The 17257-nt window shown below is 38.3% G+C and overlaps 1 protein-coding gene across 50 annotated transcripts in view; it reads left to right on the top strand.

The window, feature by feature from the left end:
- MLIP (muscular LMNA interacting protein) overlaps positions 1 to 17257 on the top strand; it is a 314125-nt gene that overhangs the window by 158693 nt on the left and 138175 nt on the right. For 34 of the 50 annotated variants that reach the window (XM_089333120.1, XM_070073968.2, XM_070073956.2 and 31 more), the window contains exons 2-3: positions 1167 to 1322; positions 4342 to 4734. In XM_089333120.1, coding sequence (XP_089189246.1) covers positions 1167 to 1322; positions 4342 to 4734 — 549 coding nt within the window. The remainder of the gene's footprint in view (positions 1 to 1166; positions 1323 to 4341; positions 4735 to 17257) is intronic. The other 16 variants (XM_070073947.2, XM_070073972.2, XM_070073963.2 and 13 more) reach the window with 1 other exon arrangement.

The following is a 17257-nucleotide window of genomic DNA, read 5'->3' as shown; positions in this document are numbered from 1 at the left end:
TCTCTGATACTCTTAATGTCTTTTGCTGGTCTCTTCCTTAATCTAACTCCCCTTTCCTATATACTATTTTTCTCTTTAGTCTATGGATAGGTTCAAATATACTCCATTACAAGACCAACAAAGGAACTTCATTGACTCTAGCTCTTCCCAACTTCTATCTTCATTTCTCACCCAAACTTCTTGGAAAATAGGCAAAAGAACCATATTCTCTATTTCTTCTCCCATTAAGTTATCAACCCAGTGCTTTTAGCTCTTTGTTCTGTCTCTAGTCTTGCAACTTTTAAAAGCAAATATATCTTGCTAAAATTCCAGTATGACTATTTCATTGCTCAATCAATAATGCTTTAATGGTTCTTTGTTGTCATCAGGACAAAGTCCAAGTTTCATCCACATCCTACAGCTGCTATTTCCTTTACTTTCATATGTCAGATTTTTTTTCAACGTGGTATACTCTCATCCTCTTCTTCTTCTAAGCATAAATATCAGCTGCCTTCATGTATGGAGTATCCAAGTTAGGTAGGTACCCTCATCACTATTCCTTTAGCATTTATTCTTGATATGTCCTTCCTCTACTTGTGAGAAGTCTACTGTTTCCTATTCACCACTGTAGTCCTAGCCCATAGTTTCTGGAATTATTTTTGAATGAGTTGGGAATAAATGAGAAGCTATACCTTTGACAGCAGGTACTGGTATTCTGATTGGCATACTTTCAATTTTAAATCCATATTTTAGCATTGCTGTTAATGGTGAATGTCAGAATTTCCTTGTATGCTTGTTGTACATGAGTTAATAAATTGAACCTGCTAACCTAGGGTCAGATTGATAAAAGTCAATTGTGAAGCAGACCAGATGCTTGGTTTTTGATGTCCCCACCATGTTAGCAATGCCCTGTGTGATTCCAGCTGATCAGCTAGCTCTCTAACCTATTGTTTTATTACCCTCCCCATAATAAATTTGTCCTGTGGATGTACTGCTTTCTTTGGCAAATGGTATCATAAAAATGATAACTGTTTTTATAGCTGTTTTCTTTGGCAGTCATAGATATGATTATAGGACAATAGGCCATTTATCAAAAGAAATGAGATTAAGTATCATTGTATATTGAGAATAAAGTCAAGATAAACCTCTGACAAGGCTGAAAGTCTAATTTATTACATATCTCATAGGTCTCTTCTGGTGACTCTGAAGCCAAACCTCTGATCTTCACATTTGTCCCCACTGTCAGAAGACTGCCAACCCACACTCAGTTGGCTGACACCTCTAAATACCTTGTTAAAATTCCAGAGGAACCAAGTGATAAGAGTCCAGAAACTGTAAATAGGGTAGGATTTTTAATTCTTTTTTTTTATTTCAAACATTTGAATTAAATTGTCCATAATAATGATTCAGAAATTTGTATCATTGTTTATTTCCTGTGCTTAAAGTGAGATGATTGTGAAATCTAAGGTTAGTGTGACTAAAAATATAATTAAGCTATAGGAACCTAAGTGTTGTCAAATCCCAACTTTTTTCTAGTGTGTTACTCTTAATTGTTTTGGGTTGATGTCCTATTGTTTGCAATTTACATGGCAAATTCTGCCTCCTGGAACTGTTACCCAAATACATCTTAAGGTAATAAAAACAAAATTAAAATGTTTAAATTTAAGAAAATGCAAGAAAACAATGAGCAGTTGTTATTATTTAACATGTCAAAATCTAGCAACATTTAAAAATATAATATCCAATGTTGAAACAGTTGTGGGAATATTGGTATGCTCACACCTTATTACTAGTTTTGTAAATTTATACAAATTTGTGGAAAAACCTTATGCACTGTTATAAAGCTACTCATAACTCTTCAATGATTTAACTTTGAAATATGTCCCAAGAACACAGAACAAAAGAAAAAAATATTATGTATGGAAATGATTAGGAAAAAATAAAAATAGTATAATAACTAGCTACTAGGTAAAAATTAGAAATATGGCAGTATATCACTTTGACAATGTTACAAATACAGTGAGGATGTGATTCCATGAAAAATAATAATGTTGCACTATTAGGAAATAAAATAGGCTACAAAGTTTTATTCATACCCTGACTATGGCTACCTAAAATGAAACCAAGACAAGAAGAGAAATTAGAACCAACCAACCTCAACCACAACAAAAACAAAAACCTGAAAATAATTTGTGTTAAAATACTGCAATTCTGGACAATTTTTCTCTCTTTAAAATGTATTTTAATATTGCTTTATTATCAATAGAATGAGACTGAGGGAACTTCAAGCTATTATTTAGCTACTGGAAAGGGAATAAAATAATAAGATTCAGTTGATCTATACAAAACTTTGTCTTCCTTTATCTAGGAAGTAGCAATATACCCATGATTCTACAATTTTCAATGGCGCTATTCTTTTAGACTAATGGGGCCAAGTTGTTTCAGAGAAATCCTGAGCATTATATGAGGTATTTCTGTGAAGTTTTTCCCTAATGGAACTTATCACATACAATATATCCACGAGGTCCTTTGTTACTAGGCCCTTTGGATACCATGAGACTGCAGCTATGTGAACCACTCCTGGTTGCAGGCCTGCCAAACTTGGCTGCTGGTGATATTAACACAACCATCTCTTTAAAGGATGAAGACTTTCTATCCTGTTTTTTTAATAGTTCAATGTTGGTATAGGGCAACTTCTGGTTTATTTATATATTTAACAACTCTTTAGTGAACATATGCTAAGCTCTTGGTGCTTGAAATTGTAAGTGTAAAAGGATACTTTGCTTAGTTGTTACTGGGAGGGCAAGCAGTAATAAAATGAAAAGCATATAATAAGATCTCAGGTAGCAGCGATAAATGCTATGAAAAATGTGTTAAAGAAATAGAAAAAAATGAACAGCAAAATACTCATCAGAGGTAATGTTTCTTATCTTGATCAAATCAGCAGCAATGACTGAATAGTGTTGAAAGTGTTAAAATCAACTTCTTAGGTTAGTTGTGTCTAATCAATGGTTTGACTTCTGTTTACACACACACAACACAAGCACACATTAATTTGACCACTATGTTTGGAATTGCTAGTTTTAATTTATAGGTTGCTTAGCTTTTTATTTGGAAATTTTTTAACCTTACAGAAGTGTTTCAGAGAAAAGAATAGTAGCCATAGTATGATACTCAAAACAAGGAAACTGATATTAATTCTATTTTTTGTTAGTGCACTCATTTATTTATTTTTAATTAATTAATTTTAAGGCATACAAACTTCATGTATTTCATATATACAAATTTAGGAATATAGTGATTCTTAAACACTATCTTAGGGTAATTGGCTGTTATCATTTCAGAAACAGGAGTTTGGGAGATTGATAGAGCAATGTTAGTTCTGTTCTCGTAACTCTTCTGTATATGTATAAAAAATTGGATAGGAGATTTAGAATTACAAATCTAAAGTGAAATAGCAGTGAAGAATTATTTGTACTAAAAACATCTATATCTGTTTTGGTGTCCTGTTCATGAGTTCTGCCAATTAGCTCATATTGTTTTGTCTGACTATCTATGCATTGTGTACCAATTTTATTTTTCTGCTAAGATTTTTACAGAGATTTATATTATTTTAGAAACTTTCAATGAAATTTCCTTACGTCTCTAATTTTCAAAGGACATACAGTTTGCTTAGCCATTAACTAAATACTTGCCCAATCCCCACTGATTTCATGGACGTCTTCATGAAAAACATTGTTCTGTTTCTCTTTTTCAAAGATCATTCTATAATTTACTTGGAAACAGTTATATTCTTTTACTGTTGACATTGATTTTGAGCACTAAGTTGTTTGGGCTTGGATAAATCAAGCAGGTAGACTAGCAAAATACACCATTGACTTCAATCTAAGCTCTCTTAGGCCAATCTGATTTTTAAAATTCATTTTTTTTTTGACAGGCAGAGTTAGACAGTGAGAGAGAGAGAGAGACAGAGAGAAAGGTCTTCCTTCTGCTGATTCACCCCCAAAATGGCCACTATGGCCGGCGCACTGCACCGATCTGAAGCAAGGAGCCAGGTGCTTCTTTCTGGTCTCCCATGCAGGTGCAGGGCCCTAGCACTTGGGCCATTCTCCACTGCCTTCCTGGGCCACAGCAGAGAGCTGGACTGGAAGAGGAGCAACCAGGACAGAATCTTGAGCCCCAATCGGGACTAGAACCCTGGGTGCCGGCGCCGCAGGCAGAGGATTAGCTTAGTAAGCTGCGGCGCTGGCCTAAAATTGATTCTTAAAAACTCTATAAGCAGGCTAAGATTTTCAGTGTACATGCAGAAAGTATTTATTAAACCAATAGCAATGCTTTTGTCTCTCTGTACATCTATTTCAGTCTAATTCCAACGACTACTCGATCTTGAACACTGGGAGTGAACAAGAGAAAGACCAAAAGATATTGATTGATACTTCAGAAGTCAGTGAAAATATTTCACAAGAAAGAAGGCTGAAAGCAAAGGAATCACAAGGAATGCAGCAAAGCGACCTCTTCAAAGCTGAATATGTCTTTATTGTGGACTCTGAAGGGGAAGATGAAGCTACAAGCAAAAAGGATGAACAAGGCCCCATGGGGGGGACTGGCAGCACGGCTGCCCGGCCCAAGACTCTGGCAATCTCCTCCAGTCTGGCTTCTGATGTAGTGCGTCCCAAAAAATGGGGCACTGATCTCAAGGCCTCATCACATCCTGAAATGTCTCATGGGCTGGGCCCTCAGCAAAGGCATGGTCAGGTAGGTATTATCTTTTTGCTGTAAACTAATTTAAGTGTTTCATATATTTTGTCCTGGGCTGTGTGCGAAGTGTTCCTGTTCAAGGCATATAAAACTCTCAAAAAGTATATTAAAAAATCAAACTCTCAAGATTATTAATCATGTAATGTAAGCATAAGTAGCAAATTCATAAAATAAAAGGGATTATGCTATTATACTCTGAATTCGTTAAAGAGTATATGTAACAATTTACAGGGAGTGGATTCGGGGAGAATATCACTTCTTGCTTTAGAACAATTCTTCAAGAAGTTTGGTTCTGGAAGTTTCCCTAGTCAAGAGAGAGTGTTTTGTTTCAAACATGGGAAAGATCCAGTCAGAAGACATCATTTGGAGATTAAACACATTGGTTTCAAACTAGTAAAACAGAGTGAAAGAATAAACTAGGAAGTAAGAGTCTATAAGGGAAAGAAGTTTTGTTTATGTGTCTTAAGGGAAATTCCTATTGTGGTGCTAGAAGCCACCAGGGTGGGGCTCACCTCAGTGAAATGGGGAGAATATCCCACCCCAGGTTCAGCTGCAAGATCAAATGGTTCATTTCAGGTGGCCTATGGGCAGCACGAAGAAGACCATGTCTGTGATGGCAGGACAGAGTCGGGTAGTTAAGGAGGTATTTTGAAGGGAAAAATAAGATTACTTTGTCATTGGCTGTTTGGCATATTGAAAATATCAGATGACTTTTGCCAGGTGTAGCTAGAATGTGAGGAAGGCAGAGGCTAGGTTTGAGAGAAGGTAGTGGATGCAGAATTCCAATTATTTGACAAGAAACATGAGTTGGTACGAAGATGTCCAGGTTCAGATCTATTCAATCAGGCATGTGCAAGTATCCCAAAATATTTGAATGACGTTTTTCTTGGTGTATTGGCTATTTTATTATACTAGGCCTTATTTAAAACAATAGAATGCACCTTTTGTTTTCAATGGCTTTCCATCTTTATTTCTATGGTCTCCTCTGAATTCTGGAGGCTGTATTTTTATTACTTTCAAGCATCAATTTTCTATTGTTACTTTTGTTACTCCTTAGTATTCACCTTTTAGGCCTACTGTACTAAACATGTGTTTCATCTTGAAGTTTCTTCTCATCTAGGTATTAGAATTAAATATTATATCCTATAATTAAATGCATTTTTAATAAACTGTGATAGACTTACACATTTATTTCTTGCCTCAGGAACGTTGATAAAATATCAATGTGGAGATAAAGAAATTCCCATTATTAAGTTTTCTATGACCTTTCAGAGGAGAGAATGTAGGTACGATAATACCAAATATAAAGAAAATGTTCTTAGTGAAGACATTTTTAGATTTTTTAATTAATTTACTCTTTTCCCCAACTCATAGATTTTTTTTTCCTCTGAATTGGTTATTTCTTTTGTTTTCGTGGGGCCAAATATACAGAGATCAAGTGAGAGGCTGAATAAATACTTGGAAACATTTTTTTTCTAAAAAGATGATTATAAAGTAGGTTATAGTTTGTTTTTCTAACCACAGATAAAAAGCCAATCCTATTTTATTAGTAGTGGGTAAAAACTATGATTACCAGTAATGGAGGAAAACTGAATTCTGAAATGCTTGGGAACTGTCATTGTACATGTTCCTATTTACTATAATTATCTATTTGTTTGATAAATAGTAGATCATTATGAAATAAAAATAAGGTAACTACAACCCACAGATATTAACTAAAGCCAGAATGATTGGCACACCAGAAGAGATAGGCTGGGAAATTTAATATAGTCAGTAGGGAAACTTTAATGGCAAAAGTCTTTAAAAATCCCATGATTAGCTACTTGATATCAACAAAGTCATTTTTTTTTTTCAGTCAGAATGGGTCAATTAAGTGAATCTCTGGCTTATCTGCTAAGTATGAATCCACTGCTGGTTAGTCCTAAAGAACATTGTTAGCTCTTAGCCTTTAACTTATCTATAACCTGGCTGGAATGTCTTTTTCTACCACATCTTGCCACTCTTTCTTGGTTCATCACCATGTACACACTCCATACTGTTCCATCATTTAGCCCTTTATTTCTCTGTGTAGAATGCTTTATTCTTCTTCAAAACTGTCTTTACTTTGACCCAGGCTACATGATACCATAAGTGTAGCTCAAGTAGCCCCTATTCTTAGAGACATTTCCTTTAAACTGGAATTGGTTTTTCTCTTCTATCCTTGTAATTTTCTTTATTCTCAATCCATTTTTTTTGAAAAATCTCCATTATAATTCCCCCACTCCATTGCAATGATTGATTTAATCATTCTTCCTCACTAGACTGAAATAACTTGAAGTCCTGATCTGTTTTTTGTTGATTTCTGCATCTCTACCACTTAGTGCAGCACCTTGAATAATATGTGTGAAAATAATAAATATTTGAAAGTCCTTATTCTGTTCACCTTCAAAATCATTACTCAGCTATTGACCTCTTCATGAAGTTTGCTTGTGTACCCTCAGTGTAAGCAAACTATTCTTCAAAATGATTCTGATAGCTTTTTTTCTCTGCCTATTTTCATAATTGTCACATCCTAGCATGTATTATAAATATGTAGGTACATGCCTCATTACCCCATCAGACTGTAAAATCTTCAAAAGTAAATCATATATTAAATTCATTTATTAAATATTTTGTTCTCTACAGTGGTTACAATGATATCTTGAACATTGCAAATATAGAGTTGAATGTATATGTGTATTTTTTAAAAAAGATTTATTTATTTTTCCATAAGGCAGAATTACAAAGAATGATCGAGAGACAGAGAGAAAGGCCCCCCTCCCCAGCCCTGCCCCACTGATTCATTCCTCAAATGGCCACAACAGCCAGGGCTGGGCTGGACTGATATCAGGAACCAGGAATTTCATCAGGATCTCCACCTTGGGTTGCAGTGGTCCATGTCCTTGTGCATCTTATTCTGCTTTCCCAGACAAATTAGCAGGGAGATGAATCAGAAGTAGAGCATCAGGGACTTGAACCAGTGCTCACATGAGATTCCTGTCACAGGTGGCTGCTTAACACATTGTGTCACAGGGGTAGGCACCTGTATATATGTCTTATATACTTTTTTTGAAGTGGCATGTTTAAGTGAAAGTATATTATGCTAAATAAAATGCCAAGTAAAATATGTCAAAAGTAAAAATACTATATAAAAAGTAGTTGAATCAAACTTATTTTAAAAATTTTTAAAGATTTATTTTATTCATTTGAAAGACAGAGTTACAGAGAGAGGTAGAGACAGAGAGAGAGAGGTCTTCCATCCACTGGTTCACTCCCCAGATGACTGCAATGGCCAGAGCTGTGCTGATCGGAAGCCAGGAGCCAGAAGCTTCTTCCGGGTCTCCCGTGTGGGTGCAGGGGCCCAAGGACTTGGGCCATCTTCTACTGCTGTCCCAGGCCATAGCAGAGAGCTGGACTGGAAGAGGAGAAACCAGGACTAGAACTGGTGCCCATATGGGATTCCGGCACTTCAGGCCAGGTCGTTAACCTGCTGCACCACAGCACCGGCTCCTTTGAATCAAACTTTTAAAAATATTATTTAGAAAAAGGAAACTTGAAGTTTGATGTGAAGGTCTAAGAATTACCTTACATAGGGCTGATATTAGAGTTAAAATCTAGGTGAATATATACATGATACAGAGTGATTTTTCTGAAGGACCTTTATAAAGGTTTATAAAGTAGTGACAGTAGGAATAAAAAGAAAACCATATAGGATGGAATTAGTTGGACTTATGAAAAAAGGAAAAATGTGGCGTATGGAAAAATTAATCATGAATGAAGTTTATAATCAAGAAAATTAGTTTAGGGGCTGGCACCGTGGCTCGCTTGGTTAATCCTCTGCCTGTGGCGCTGGCATCCCATATGGGCGTCGGGTTCTAGTCCCAGTTGCTCCTCGTCCAGTCCAGCTCTCTGCTGTGCCCCAGGAGGGCAGTGGAGGATGGCCCAGGTGCTTGGGCCCCTGCACCTGCATGGGAGACCAGGAAGAAGCACCTGGCTCCTGGCTTTGGATTGGCGCAGTGCTGACTGTAGTGGCCATTTCGGGGGTGAACCAACAGAAGGAAGACCTTTCTCTCTCTCTCTCTCTCTCTCTCTCTCTCTTTCCATAATTCTACCTGTCAAATAAAAAAAAATTAAAAAAGAAAATTAGGTTAGCATTGGCATCATTAATTATGGTCTTGGGAAGAGGTAGAAAGAGATCAGATATATAAAGTTGAGTTGGAGGATGTGTTGGTGAAACTGTGTGACGATATCTAGAAAGCAACTAGAATCAGAGACGCAAGAGAGAAATGGAGACTGGAAATACTTTCCATTGGGTTGAGGTGGTCAGAGTGGAGAATTTATTCAGGGAATGAATGTAAAACAAGGCAATGTAACTTTTAAGCAAGGAAATATCAAACTACAAAGGATCTGTGAAAAAAAGAAACCAATTCAGAAGTTTCAGAAAGAGCCAAAGAAGTTGGACATGACAGATAACAACAGATAATGGAACTTTCAACAGAAAGAGGAGACTACAGAGGAAATACAAAACAAGGTAAAATGTAGGATCCCCAGGCCCAATAAATCTGCAAGTCAGAGGTCATTTGGTCATCTTAGTGGGACTAGTGCATATGTGGTAAAGGGGACAGAAATCATGTTGAGATTGTGGAAGGGACGTGAGGGCAGGGAGGTCATGAATGAGATACAAAAATGAGATAGACAACTTCGGGCTATGCTCTTCTTGACAAGAATTTGAAATCACAAATCTTAGTTTCCTAATTAGTAAATGAAGTGATCATAGTGTCAACATTCTACTGAAGATTAATGATGTTATATATGCAAAATGCCTAGAACCATGTCTGACCCATGGCAGGCCCTTAGCAAGCGATTTCTCTATTTAAGAATTTACTGAGGGCAGTGTGCTTTTGGGCACAGAGTAGGAAATATATGTAGCAGGAGAGATTTTATGTATGTATTTATTTATTTTTAAAAATTTATATATTTAAAACACAAAGTTACATAGCAAGGGAGGGAGATATAGAGGGAGGGAGGGAGAGAGAGAGAGAGAAAGAGAGAGAGAGAGAGAGAGAATCTTCCATCTGCTGGTTCACTCCCCAAATGGCTGCAACAACCCAAAGCCAGCAGTCAGGAGCTTCTTCTGTATCTTCCACGTGGGTGAAGGGGCTCAATGACTTGGGCCATTTTCTGCTGCATTCCCAGGCATATTTGCAGGGAGCTGAGTCAGAAGTGAGCAGCTAAGTCTCGAACTGGTGCTCACATGGAATGAGAGGAAGCCTCATTGTGGTTTTGATTTGCATTTCCCTGATGGGTAGTGATCCTGAGTATTTTTTCATGTGTATATTGGCCATTCAGATTTCCTCTTTTGAAAAATGTTTGTTCAAGTCCTTTGCCTATTTCTTCATTGGATTGCATGTGTTATTGATGAGTTCCTTGACCTCTTTATACATTCTGAATATTAATCCTTTATCAGTTTAATAGTTTGCAAATATTTTTCCCATTCTGTTGATTGCATTTTCACTTTGCTGAGGGTTTCATTTGCAGTGCAGAAGCTTTTCAGCTTGATATAATTCCATTTGTCTATTTTGGCTTTGATTGCCTGTGCTTCTGGGGTCTTTTCCACGAAGTCATTACCTATATCAATGTCTTTCAGTTTCCCCAATTCTCTGTTTAGTAATTTGATGGTATCAGGTCATAGATTTTTGTTAGGTGTAAGTTAGGAGGCTTTTTTCATACTTCTGTGTGTGGAGATTCCGTTTTCCCAGCACTATATTGAAGAGACTGTCCTTTGTCTAGGGGTTGTTTTCATATCCTTAGTCAAAGATTAGTTGGTTGTGGATGCATGGATTGATTTCTTAAGTTTCTATTCTGTTCCGATGGCCCATATGTTGATTTTTGTGCTGGTTTCAGGCCGTTTTGATTACAACTGCCCCTTAGTATGTCTTGAAATATGGTATTGTGATGTCTAAAGCTTTGTTTTGGTTGTTTAAGATTGCTTTAACTGCTCAGAGTCTCTCAGGTTTCCATAAAAGTTTTAGCATAATTTCATCCAGACCTGAGAAGAATGTCATTGGCATTTTGACTGGGAATGCATTGAATCTGGAAATTGCTTTTGGTAGTATGGAACTTTTGATGGTATTAATTCTTCCAATCAATGAATATGGAAGATTTTTCTATTTTTTGTGTCTTCTCTTATTGTTTCTTCCTTTAATATTTTGTAATTTTCATAATAGAAATCTTTTACCTTTTGGTTAAATGTATTTCAAGGTGTTTAATTTTTATGTAACTATTATGAATGAAATTGATCTTAGAAATTTTTTCTCAGGCCGGCACCGCGGCTCACTAGGCTAATCCTCTGCCTGTGGCGCCAGCACACTGGGTTCTAGTCCCGGTCAGGGTGCCAGATCTGTCCCGGTTGCTCCTCTTCCAGTACAGCTCTCTGTTGTGGCCCGGGAGTGCAGTGGAGGATGGCCCAGGTGCTAGGGCCCTGTACCCGCATGGGAGACCAGGAGAAGCACTTGGCTCCTGGCTTCGGTTCAGTGCGGTGCGCCGGCCGCAGTGGCCAATGAGGAGTGAACCAATGGAAAAGGAAGACCTTTATCTCTGTCTCTCTCTCACTGTCCACTCTGCCTGTCAAAAATAAATAAATAAATAAAAGAAATTATTTCTCAGCCTTGGAATTTTCTGTGTATACAAAGGCTATTGATTTTTGAGTGTTGATTTTATATTCTACCATTTTAGTAAACTCTTTTGTGAGTTCCAATAGTCTCTTAGTAGGGTCTTTTAGCTACCTTATACATAGAATCATGTCATCTAAAAATAGGGATAATTTGACTTCTTCCTTTCCACTTTATATCCTTTTGATTTCTTTTTCATACCTAATGACTCTGGCTAAGACCTCCAACGCTGTGTTGAATAGCAATGGTGACAGTGGGCATCCTCATCTGGTTCCAGATGTTAGCAGTTTCTCATAAATTGCCTTGACTATCTTAAGGAATGTTCATTCCATACACAATTTGCTTAAGTTTTTCATCATGAAATGATGTTGTATTCTATTGAATGCTTTTTCTTCATCTATTGAGACAATTATATGGTTTTTATTCTTCAGTTTGTTAATGTGATGTGCCCCATTGATTGAGTTGTGAATGTTGAAACATCCCTGCTTACCATTGATAAATCTCATTTGGTCTGGGTGAATGATCTTTTTTTTTTAACTTTTATTTAGTAGATGTAAATTTCCATACAGTTTGTGGATTACAATGGCTTTTCCCCCCATAATTTCCCTCTCACCCGCAACCCTCCCATCTGCAGCTCCCTCTCCCATTTCATTCACATCAAGATTCATTTTCAATTATCTTTATATACAGAAGATCAATTTAGTATATATTAAGTAAAAATTTCATCAGTTTACCCCCACACAGAACACAAAGTGCCAAATACTGTTTGAGCACTAGTCATATCATTAATTCACATTGAATTACACATTAAGGACAGAGATCCTACATGGGGAGTAAGTGCACTGTGACTCCTGTTGTTGAATTAACAATTTGACACTCTTGTTTAAGACGTCAGCAATCTTCCCAGGCTCTAGTCATGAGTTGCCAAGGCCATGGAAGCCCCCTGAGCTCGCCATCTTTGATCTTATTTCGACAAGGCCATAGTCAAAGTGGAAGTTCTTTCCTCACTTCAGAGAAAGGTAACTCCTTCTTTGATAGCCCCGTTCTTTCCACTGGGATCTCACTTGCAGAGATCTTTCATTTAGGTCTTTTTTTTTTTTTTTTTTGCCTGAGTGCCTTGGCTTTCCATGCCTAAAATACTCTCATGGGCTCTTCAGTCAGATCTGAATGCCTTAAGGGGTGATTCTGAGGCCAGAGAGCTGTTTAGGACAACTGCCATTCTGTGAGTCTGCTGTGTATCCCACTTCCCATGTTGGATCGTTCTCTCCCTTTTTGATTCTATCAGTTAGTATTAGCAGACACTAGTCTTGTTTATGTGATCCCTTTGACTCTTAGACCTATCATTATGGTCTATTGTGACCTGAATTTGATCACTTGGACTAGTGAGGTGGCATTGGTACATGCCACCTTGATGGGATTATATTGGAATCCCCTGGCACATTTCTAACTCCACCACTTGGGCAAGTCACCTTGAGCATGTCCCAAATTGTACATCTCCTCCCTCTTATTCCCACTTTTATATTTATTTTATTTTATTTTATTTTATTTTATCTTTTTGACAGGCAGAGTGGACAGTGAGAGAGAGAGAGAGACAGAGAGAAAGGTCTTCCTTTGCCGTTGGTTCACCCTCCAATGGCCGCCATGGCCGGCGCGCTGCGGCCTATGCACCATGCTGATTCGATGGCAGGAGCCAGATACTCATCCTGGTCTCCCATGGGGTGCAGGGCCCAAGCACTTGGGCCATCCTCCACTGCACTCCCTGGCCACAGCAGAGAGCTGGCCTGGAAGAGGGGCAACAGGGACAGAATCTGGCGCCCCGACCGGGACTAGAACCCGGGGTGCCGGCGCTGCAGGCAGAGGATTAGCCTAGTGAGCCACGGCACCAGCCCCCACTCTTATATTTAACAGAGATCACTTTTCAGTTACTTTACATACCTAAATAATCGTGTGTTAATTACATAGCTCACCAATGGTATTAAGTTGAACAAACAAAAATACTAAAAGTTATGAAGTATTAAATTGTACATCAACAGTCAGGACAAGGGCTGACCAAGTCAGTGTTTCTCATAGTGTCCATTTCGTTTCACCAGGTTTCCTATTTGATGCTCGATTAGTTGTCACCAATCAGGGAGAACATATGATATTTGTCCCTCTGGGACTGGCTTATTTCACTCAGCATGATGTTTTCCAGATTCCTCCATTTTGCTGCAAATGACCGGATTTCATTGTTTTTGATGCTGTATAGTATTCTATAGAGTACATGTCCCATAATTTCTTTATCCAATCTACTGTTGATGGGCATTTGGGTTGACTCCAGGTCTTAGCTATTGTGTATTGAGCTGCAATAAACATTAATGTGCAGATAGCTTTTGTGATTGCCAATTTAATTTCCTTTGGGTAAATTCCAAGGAGTGGGATGGCTGGGTTGAATGGTAGGGTTATATTCAGATTTCTGAGGAATCTCCAGACTGACTTCCATAGAGGCTTAACAACTTTGCATTCGCACCAACAATGGGTTAGTGTCCCTTTTTCCCACATCCTCTCCAGCATCTGTTGTTGGTAGATTTCTGAATGTGAGCCATTCTAACTGGGGTGAGGTGAAACCTCATTGTGGTTTTGATTTGCATTTCCCTGATTGCTAGTGGTCTTGAACATTTTTTCATGTGTCTGTTGGCCATTTGGATTTCCTCTTGTGAAAAATGTCTATTGAGGTCCTTGGCCCATCTCTTAAATGGGTTTTTTGTTTTGATGTTGTGGAGTTTATTGAACTCTTTATAGATTTTGGTTATTAACCCTTTGCTTTTGCATAGTTTGCAAATATTTTTTCCCATACTGTCGGTAGCCTCTTCACTTTCCTGATTGTTTCTTTTGCAGTACAGAAACTTCTCAATTTGATGTAATCCCAAATGTTAATTTTGGTTTTGACTGCCTGTGCTTCTGGGGTCTTTTCCAAGAAGTCTTTGCCTGTGCCTATATCTTGCAGGGTTTCTCCAATGTTCTCTAATAATTTGATGCTGTCAGGTTGTAGATTTAGGTCTTTAATCCATGTTGAGTGGATTTTTGTGTAAGGTAAAATGTAGGGGTCTTGCTTCATGCTTCTGCACATGGAAATCCAATTTTCCCAGCACCATTTGTTGAATAGACTGTCCTTACTCCAGGGATTGGTTTTGGATCCTTGATCAAATATGAGTTGGCTGTAGATGTTTGGATTGATTTCTGGTGTTTCAAATCTGTTCCATTGGTCTATCCATCTGTCTGTTCAGTACCATGCTGTTTTGATTACAACTGCCCTGTAGTATATCCTGAAATCTGGTATTGTGATGCCTCCAGCTTTGTTTTTGTTGTACAAGATTGCTTTAGCTATTCGAGGTCTCCTGTGTCTCCATATTAATTACAGCATCATTTTTTCCAGATCTGAGAAGAATGTCTTTGGTATTGTGATTAGTGTCTCATTGAATCTATAAATTACTTTTGGGAGAATGGACATTTTGATGATATTGATTCTTCCAATCCATGAGCATGGAAGATTTTTCCATTTTTTTGGTATCCTCTTCTATTTCTTTCTTTAAGATTTTGTAATTCTCTCTCTCTCTTTTTTTTTTTTTTTTTTGACAGGCAGAGTGGACAGTGAGAGAGAGAGACAGAGAGAAAAGTCTTCCTTTTTGCCATTGGTTCACCCTCCAGTGGCCACCATGGCCGGTGTGCTGCGGCCGACGCACCGCGCTGATCTGATGGCAGGAGCCAGGTACTTCTCCTGGTCTCCCATGGGGTGCAGGGCCCAAGCACTTGGGCCATCCTCCACTGCACTCCCTGGCCACAGCAGAGAGCTGGCCTGGAAGAGGGGCAACTGGGACAGAATCCAGCTCCTTGACTGGAACTAGAACCTGGTGTGCCGACGCCGCAAGGCGGAGGATTAGCCTAGTGAGCCGCGGTGCTGGCCAAGATTTTGTAATTCTCATCGTAGAGATCTTTAACGACCTTGGTTAAGTTTATTCCAAGGTATTTGATTGTTTTTGTGGCTATTGTGAATGGGATTGATCTTAGAAGTTCTTTCTCAGCCGTGGCATCGCCTGTGTATACAAAGGCTGTTGATTTTTGTGCATTGACTTTGTATCCTGGTATTTGGCAAACTCTTCTAGGAGTTACAATGGTCTCTTAGTAGAGTTCTTTGGATCCCCTAAGTAGAGAATCATATCATCTGCAAAGATGGATAGTTTGAGTTCTTCCTTCCCAATTTGTATCCCTTTAATTTCTTTTTCTTGCCTAATAGCTCTGGCTAAAACTTCCAGAACTATATTGAATAGCGGTGATGAGATTGGGCATCCCTGTCTGGTAGCAGATCTCAGTGGAAATGCTTCCAAATTTTCCCCATTCGATAGGGGCTATGTCTCTCCATTCCCTCCTAGCCTGTAGGGTTTCTGATGAGAAGACTGCTGTGAGTCTAATTGCAGATCCTCTGAGAGTATTCTGATGTTTCTCTGTTGCACATTTTAGGATCTTTTCTTTATGTTTTACTGGGGTGAGTTTAATTACAACGTGTTGTGGTGAGGATCTCTTTTGGTCATGTTTACTAGGGGTTCTATGAGCTTCCTGTACTAGGATGTCTCTGTCCTTCTCCAAACCCAGGAAGTTCTCTAATAGTATCTAACAAAAAAGGCCTTCTAATCCTTTCTCTCTCTCCATGCCTTCATGAAGTCCTAGAACTTGAATGTTGGGTTTTTTAATAGTATCCTCTAGATTCCCATCAATATTTTTTATATTTCTAATTTCCTCTTCTTTTCTTTGGTTTGACTGTATACTTTCCTTTGCTCTGTCTTCTAAGTCCAATATTCTCTCTTCTGTTTCACTGACTCTGTTTTTAAGACTCTCTAATGTGTTTGTCATTTGATGTATTGAGTTCTTCATTTCATTTTTATTTCTCTTCACTATCACACTTTCCTGTTCTACTAGTTTCTGCGTTTCATTTTGGTTCCTCCTTAAGATTTCATTTTCACGAGAGAGATTTTCTATCCTGTCCAGTAACGATTTCCGTAGTTCAAGAATTTGCTTTTGAAAACTTCTAAATGTTCTTATCATAAATTTTTTGAAATCCGTATCTTGCATTTCTTCTATCTCATCATCTTCATAATCTTGGCTTGGGGTGTTTTGTTCATTTGGGTCGTCATAATGTCTTCATTGATCTTGTTCCCTTGGTTTCTGTGTTTGTTGCTTGGCATTGTGGAGATATTCTTTGAATTCTTCTTCCCTCGCTGTGGTGTTTTTTTTTTTTTGCTTGTTATACTATGACTGTGTTAAGTGAACTGTCTGCTGTTGGAGGAGCCTTGGAGGCTTGAGATGGGTGTAGCCAGAGAGCTCTGCTTATTTCTTCAGGGTTAAGGGTGTGCCAAAGGTGACACACTCAGGTTAGGTGTGGTAAATCTCTCTTTATTTATTTATTATTTTTTATTCAGGAGGGACGTAATACTGCACAGCTTAGTGGAACTGATGGTAGTTCGCTTCCGATCTCTGGCTTCTGTGTGTATATCATTCGTCTGCTTTTTCCCATGGACCACACAAAGAATCTGTTCTGACCTCAGTGTGGGCTCAATTTCTCCTGCAGTCTCCCACCGGTTTGCCAAGGTTACCGAATTGTAGTGTCTCTGGAGAGTACTCATGTGACCTCCATGAATGCTCTCACCCACCGTCTCTTTTTTCACCGCCTCAGTTCATTAGCTCCACCCATTCACTAAGTCCTAACCTCCTGGTATTTCACCCCCCTCAGAGTCAGGTTTTTCTGTCTGACTGAGGGCAGGCACAGCTCTGAGGTTGTGCACAGCCCTGAGGTCACACAC

Source organism: Oryctolagus cuniculus, chromosome 5, assembly GCF_051225735.1.
Source record: "Oryctolagus cuniculus isolate XC-2025 breed Fujian yellow rabbit chromosome 5, ASM5122573v1, whole genome shotgun sequence".
NCBI lineage: Eukaryota > Metazoa > Chordata > Mammalia > Lagomorpha > Leporidae > Oryctolagus > Oryctolagus cuniculus.
The sequence above is the reverse complement of the archived record's forward strand: the minus strand, read 5'-3'. Positions and strand labels throughout refer to the sequence as shown.